This window comes from Galendromus occidentalis, unplaced genomic scaffold, assembly GCF_000255335.2.
Source record: "Galendromus occidentalis unplaced genomic scaffold, Mocc_1.1 scf7180000075420, whole genome shotgun sequence".
Taxonomy (NCBI): domain Eukaryota; kingdom Metazoa; phylum Arthropoda; class Arachnida; order Mesostigmata; family Phytoseiidae; genus Galendromus; species Galendromus occidentalis.
Genome location: NW_003803410.1, coordinates 539,779 through 547,093, shown reverse-complemented (window position 1 = coordinate 547,093; position 7,315 = coordinate 539,779). Strand labels below are relative to the sequence as shown.

Below are 7,315 nucleotides of genomic sequence, written 5' to 3'. Positions count from 1 at the left end.
AGTCTCCTGCACCGGTGGCTTCGACTTCCTGACCTAGACCCGGAGGTCATGTTCGATGCAGAGCACATTCGTCCCTGTATCAAATGAGAGGATTCCTCGATCTATGGATTCAAGATTTACAGATGTTGGAGCCTTCGGCCTGGAGCCGCCAGAAATTTCTCAGACTCATGCCATTTTTCTCGGAATCGGCGACGACCTCCATGTTCACATTAATTTCTTGTAGGCCTAGATTATGACAGAATACATTGGGGTGGGATTGAGAGGAGTCTGAAGCGGAGTTTCCCCTTGGCGGGCATTTGGCAATCGAGTACCTTTGAGGAGTCTACGCCGGTGCCGATGGCTTCCTACGACCAAGACCGGGATCCGATACAGCATCATTCGTATAAAACCGTAAATATTCTAATTGAAGGACAGTCTCTGACATACGAGTAGTCTCTAATACACGGCCAATGTCCAATCAAAGGGCTCTTCGATGGATAGATCTGAGGTACCCGAGTCGAGATCGCAAATCTCCTCTCGCGGGTGCTTTGTCCGAGTTTTGGGTATGCTGACGGTGAAAATTTTTTCGATTCAATATAGTCTATCAATATGAGTCACCGGTCTCGATCCGCTTATTCGAGGACAGAAGAAGCGGACGGGCGGTCTGCAATTGACGGGCAGGCTTCACAGGGGTCGAAAAATAGACGGGCATGCCCTTCAATCAGAATATTTAGGGTATATGGAAAGATTCCGCAACCTTTCTCGGACATCCGGGAATCAGACACCCGTCACGCATATAATCAGATCAGGAGTCACCACAACGGAGGCGTGAGCTTCGTGTTCAGGGAATCGGATCTAAATATTGAGCGAATTTCGTTTCCTTCTTTTCAAATTGGAAACTCCGGTCAAGCTCCTTATCTCTATACCAAGTCTGAATCATCCGTGTGAGGGAATGCCGAGTTGCAGTGTCTTCCAATAAGCCCGAAAGGCTCGAGTTAGTGATGGAGTGTCTACCGGATGGATAAAGTCACATTGAACCTGAACAACTCCGATCATCACACTTTTTAGCAAAGGATCAAGCAAATCGGTCCTTATTTCTTTCCAAAAGCCCCGCTCCCCGTACCCGACTCTCGCAGCGCGAAATCGCGCTAATAATGGTTGAGCATTGGGTAGCTAACGGTAGCCCGTTTATCGCACGGCAGGCTGCTCCAGACTTCACTGAGTTCGTAGGAGGGAGATGTTCGAGGTAATTGAGAGGCATTAGCCCGCTCCCCGATTCTATGGAGTTTCGCCTGAATACAACGCACAATTCCAAGCCTGCAGGAACCCTCCTCCATCGCATTATGAGAGGGAATCGCTTGCAGAGAGAATATCAACATCTCTAAGCAATGTTTTTACTAATAAGAGGGAGCTGCACAAGGGTTTTCGCACGTGATGAAGTCTCTGAGGTGATATACTAATCAGGCTCTCGTGAGCCCAGGGTGATCCGATCATAAGACCATGGGAAGAGGGGGGGGTTTATCATCGAGTTTTCGGAATTCCAGAGTGAAATAATTCAGTATAATCGAGTGAAAAAGGATCGGGTTTGATGCAGTGGATCGCGAAAGAGTCAGCGGACATACAATCGAGCTTGTGCTGTAATTGAGCAGAGGCTGCAACGGATCATCGGAGCCAACGTGTCTTGGGTCGAAGATGGGTCGTATCTTAGTGATTTGTGGAGCGATGCTCGTGAAGCCACCGGCCTCTCCGGCCTATTCGTGCAGGAGCCTGGAAGAACGGGAGCTGCGAGGCGGGGATCCAGGAGCTGCTCATGCATTTCAACTTACGAGCGTGATGCTCGGTGAGGCATTGAATCAACTGTTAGAAGTCCCATGCGGAGGAACACAGGCAGAACTCCTTCATTTATTATGTTAATATTTAGCTCGTCGTCTCCAGATCTAGTTCCAACCTCAACGGCTAGGCTCCACATTAGACCACCACAGGAAACCGTGGTAGCAGCTGCTCGATCGAGTGTCTCTCCGAGAAGTCTGGGGAGCGGGGATGGCGAACCGGGACGTTCCGAATGCAGATCGCGGTATCGGTCATTGGTCCCGGTCTCGAGATCGAAACGACATTGAATTTAGGGTCCACATCTTCGCCTCCCCCTCGCGGGACGATCTCTAGGGAGCCTCATTCACATTCTATGGACATGCTCAAGAAAAGCAAGCGCTGGAGGATTCTCTGATAAAAAAGTATTACGTAACGTTTAATCATCTTGTATCGTTCTGCCAACTCGTTGAAGTATCAAAGCTTCCGATGAGATGGGTCTAATTCAACAAATCAATCAGACCTCGATACAATCGGTGATCTCAAACAGTGTTGCTCACCACTCAAACCGGTCGTGCCGGAGACAAACGACGTCTCCCATTGTTTAAAAGAGAGTGAACATCTTAGGGAGTATATTCTCCGTTTGCAGGAATAAACTTTCGGTCATTGGGAATGGCTTTCTGCGGAGCGATATTCTCTCTAACGGGTAATATGGTATTATTCCTTTTTCTTCGCCAAAATCCGCGACGCCGTTGGTTCGGATATCTGCTCATCGGCGAGGTAGGGTATATTCGAGCCTTGGAACACCTTCTTGCCGATAGGTTTGAATATCTGGAACGATTCGTTGCGTTTTTAGCTCTCAGCAACCGGATGCGAGCGGGTCGGAGGATGGCCTATCAAGCAGAGGTTACGAAAATTTCTTTCCGCTCCAAACGTTCCGTCGGTAAACAGCATAAGTACTCACAAAAGTAAACGTTAATTGGGCTGCTTCGTCGATGGCCTTGCCCACCTCCCGCCGTTCTCCGGTGAAACGTACGTAAGCCCATGCTGCGAAAGTTGCGAAGAGGATCCCTGCAAAGGCATAAGTGATGATCAAGAAGGTTGGAAAAGGGAGCGAATGATTTCTAGAGCGAGAACGTGTGAGGAAGTCCCACATCATTCGAAACTGTTCACACGGACGATCCAGAAGCTACCGACTCGTCAGTCGTTGGTTTTTGGTTTATGACCTAGGGTATAAATCACGGTAAGGGTTCCCTTTTTCCCAGCGTCAGGCCTATCGTTCTCACCGCCGAGCTGACCAGACAAGCTACTGGGGAGCAATTAGAATCCGATTTGTGCTTACATATAATGATTTGGCAGAAATTCGCCAGGCTGTAGATGCCGAACATCGAGAAGGTGCTCATTGCAGCGAGTGCTCCGAGGACGAGACCAAATATACACGCTGGGGTTCTTGCTTGAGCGAAGAAATTCTTCCCCTCGTTGTATTTCTGGTAGGACACGAAAGTATCATCCAAGTCCTCTAGAAGCTTCTCTAGGTAGATTTGGCAGAACTCCTCATTCCCCATCTTGCGCGTGCCCTCGAACCTCCTCTTCGCAGCGTCTTTCAGCGCTTCATGGTGTTGGAAGAGCTCACGCGGCGTGATGTAGCTCTGTTCGCCACCGCAAATTTTCTCCATCTGCTTCTTGTAGACGTCTTTGCATTCACTGATCGCATTGAGATTGTTCGCCTCCGCGGTGGCGATCACCATGTTCTTCGGTTCAGGCAGCTCGTTTCCTCCGAAAATCTCAACGTACGCGCGTATGTACTGCAGGAGCTCTTTGCAGGTGACATCCCTGCCGTTGACCTGCTTCTTGACCAAGTTCTCAGGCGCAAGCAACGACGGTACCAACTCTCCCAGCTGAGTCTTGAAGTCGTTCTCTATGTCTGGAATGAACGAATGGGGAATTCGGATTCTGAGGATGTGCAATCGCAGAACCCTGACTGCAGCGGACGAATATCTTTCCACGGAAAAGGTGTCAAGCTGGAATTTCATGGGAAACGCCGATGTTCCTCCGTACCTTTGTTCCTCCCGTCGAACTCTTCGGATGTAGCGACACGGAGGCCGGGGTGAGGTAATAGGAAACATTCAAGCGAAGAGAAACACTTCCGAATATGCTTCCGCAACACCTGGAGCTCTGTGTGCTTCTCTGAGATTTGCAGTCTCCTATCAAGGATTTTCTGTCCACCCTCACTACCGTACGCAGCATCTTTGATGTAATACCAATCCCGCACCAAAAACAGCAATTTTTGGAATGGTGTCCCTTCGAGGTTGCCTTCTTCGTAGGCCAATCGCCCGTATTCAGTGAAGAGTTGCAGGTGCTGCAGATCGTCTTCTTGAATATTCTGGAAGGCAACAGACACATTGTCTGGGTTTCGTCGCGACGGAGTGCAGGGATTCCTTTATTTTGTAAGGGGTAAACTCGCGAGCCCCCCTAAACTAACCTGAGATAAGTTGTAGATTAATGTCGAGGAGGTCATTGTCGACAACGCGAATATGGTACAGCAGTCCTTGACGGTGGAGTCTGAGTCGAAAGTGCCTTGAGTGTCCATGAATATCACAGCGAGTTCCTCCCCCTTCGGAGTTTTTACCTGCCAAGGATAGAGTCGTTTCAAGGATTCCGCTTCGACTTGCTCAAGCGCGAAATTCAGCTAGCTCGCTTACTTTGAAGACCTCATTCCAGACAAGGATTCCTGTTGTGTCTCTCTCACAACCACCTCTCCAGGTGAAACCTTGAAGCGGAGTGTCATCGTCGCCCATCCAATCTTTCGACCCATTGGCTCTCATGTATCTGAGGAGTGAATGGTTCACGATTAGGCCTGGAACGTTAGGACTCTGATGGAGCCGTGTCTCATGTTTGTCCTCGAAACATCCCATACATCTCCCCCACGTGGCCGACTGATGGCCCGGCTAAAGATTCCTGACTTCGCAGGACGAATCCTCGATTCCCAAATTATCCACTATCTATTCTGTGCGTGAGACCAGCGTGAGACGAGCGGCAAGATGTATAGACCTAGGCTCCGCGCGATGATGCGAGCTCTTTTGTCAATGTTGAGCCGCGCAAATAATATCCAAAACTTTCCTGATGCAGACATTTGATTCTCGTCTCTTCGATTGCTCGTCAGTGGTTCTTGGTCCCTTCTGAGGCCAGGTCGACAAGTCAATAAACCCGCCGCCGCCACGACAAAAAAGAGCTGTCTGACTCAATGATCAAAAAATAAGTCAAGAACTTGACATCGTTCATTCTGCGACGAGGAGCCTTCTTCGAGAATGAGCACCATGATCGTCGGAAAATTCGGCGCACCCCCAGTCGCAACATCAGGACGCTCACGGGTTGCGGTGCGATATAACTCGCTCAATGTAGATCCCTCGTATTCATAGCATAGATACGCCGGCCAGGGTACGAACCTGAGAAAAAAGTCGAGTAAGAAGCTCTTTCCTTTCCTGAAGGCTCCGGCGACCGCAACGACAACTACTTTGAGATCACGAACATCTTCCCTCAGAAGCAGTTTACTGAGCTCTTCCTCATTCAGGGTGAACGTGTGATCCTTTTCAACGGCTAAGAGCTGGATTGGTCCCGCCACAGGTCCTCGCTCAGACTGGATCGCCCGCTCTTCTGGACTGATCGACGAGAGATCTTCCTTGACAGTCATGTTGTCCACTGGAGCTGAAATGGAACGAAGGCACCTGATCTCGAGCCTAAGGATGAGGACCCCAGGATGAATGAAAATGCATCTAATCGGGCCTCGGCGGCCAAGCACCGACTCGTCGACTCGATCTGCTTCTCCTGGGTGATCTTAAGTGGCGGAGCGGGGAATCTCGGGCCCTGATGGCATGCAGCACCAAGGGACAGATCTGACGGCCTCTCCAACCATTGTCCGATAGTCCATCTGTAGCCCTGCTATATACCGCTGATGGAGTTTCCTTCCGCTTATACCGATGTACGATATCCATGAATCACAGAATGCAAGCAGAAGATTTTGGACTCGGAGGCAAGAGGAATATGTCGGATGCGGGAATCATGATCGAGAGGCGCACGATGTCGTCGAAGCTGTCAATCTCATAGAAGCGCTAAGAAAAGTCAGACCGACAGATCCAAATGGATTTTCCGACGAGCTCGCTCGCGGTTCTCGGAGCCGGAAGCTCTTGTTAGGATAAAGTTGGATTTTGCAAGGGCTCTACGCTAATGATTTCAATCCAATCTGCTTAAATTCTCCGTCCGGCCATGCGTTACTAAGCCCGATTGCCACCCTTCTCGCGTGAATCTCCACAAGGTCTCTCGTCGCAGAGTGCGAATTCTCAGAATAGCTGCAAGAGAACCTCATGAGTTCATGAGAGACTTCCGACAATGGTCTCTCTAGCCTTCAAAATCGGAACGATTGAAGATTGAAGCAACCCTCGGATCACGAGAAGTGGCTCGGGAGATTTCTCTCCGCCTTCGGGATGACATGCGCACTTTTGTTCCGAAACCCGTCGGCGTCAGTCCAGACGTCATAGATGAGGAAGCGGTCGCGATCCTAACGAAAATCAGTCCGCTCCGGATGGCCAAACTGCGCTCAAGATCAACCATGGCACATCAAATCGAATTCTACCCGATAATCACGGTCTTGACCAGCAGTTGTGGCCTGAGCCAGCGAAATTTTAATGCATTCGAATCGTGAATCGTCAGCCCTTTCGTTCCGTGGGACACCCGTCAGCCGAGTCTACCTGGAACCCGCTAGAGTTCAATACAGGCAGCCCGTGGCTCAATCACGAAGGGCAAAACATGTCGTCTCGGTTTACATCGTGATAGAGGAAATCGATCGATTACTACGTGGCTCCCAGTTTTCGGAAAAATCCCCGCGATGTTTTCGTCATTCCAAAACAATTCACTGACACCTACCGATAAGTTGGGAGGATCTTCGTGAATTCGAAATAATTGGAAACTCTTTCTCACCACTGGTCTACAAGCAGGACTACTTAAGGCGATTGTAGCTGTCGCCGTAGTAGTCGTCGTGCTACAGCAGCGGCGGCTGGTGCTCTGCTGCTGCGACCCTGCTGATCGTTGTGGTTGTGGCGATGGTAAGAGGGAAGGAGCAACAAAACAAGAATACAGACGAAAAAGGCGATTTTTTGTTTGGCAAGCTAGATGCCCGCGCCAGCCAAAACGCTTCCAAGCAGGGGTGAGCTATCGCAGGTTGCTGTCCTTCCTTGCCCTCCTCCCTTGACCATGTGTCGAGACAATGATCTCTGCGTACCAAAAACATTGATACGCCGGCGCGGTGCATATTAGGATAGAGGACGTGAACTCCGACTATAAGGGTGCAGCGAGCAATACTCGGTGCTCATCATGGATCTGATCTAATCCCCCTTTATAATCACTAATCACCCCTACCTAATCCTTATAGATGTATATGGATGAGTTATGCATCTCTGGATATGCATATGTTCACGCGTAGATTGTAGACAGACATACATGTTTAGAGAGACTCAAGTTTGGAGTTTCTAGTTCG

At 49.7% G+C, this 7,315-nt stretch overlaps 1 protein-coding gene across 1 annotated transcript; it reads right to left on the bottom strand.

Annotated features, from left to right (window-relative positions):
• Positions 1 to 2,195: 2,195 nt before the first annotated feature.
• atl (atlastin GTPase) lies at positions 2,196 to 6,898 on the bottom strand. The gene is made up of 8 exons (XM_018642241.1): positions 6,706 to 6,898; positions 5,232 to 5,490; positions 4,488 to 4,614; positions 4,268 to 4,414; positions 3,844 to 4,168; positions 3,128 to 3,709; positions 2,750 to 2,856; positions 2,196 to 2,616 (listed from the first exon to the last, which is right to left on the bottom strand). The coding sequence occupies exons 2-8, from the start codon at positions 5,474 to 5,476 to the stop codon at positions 2,503 to 2,505; spliced, it is 1,647 nt and encodes a 548-aa protein (XP_018497757.1). The 5' UTR covers positions 5,477 to 5,490; positions 6,706 to 6,898; the 3' UTR covers positions 2,196 to 2,502.
• Between the last annotated feature and the right edge of the window lie 417 nt (positions 6,899 to 7,315).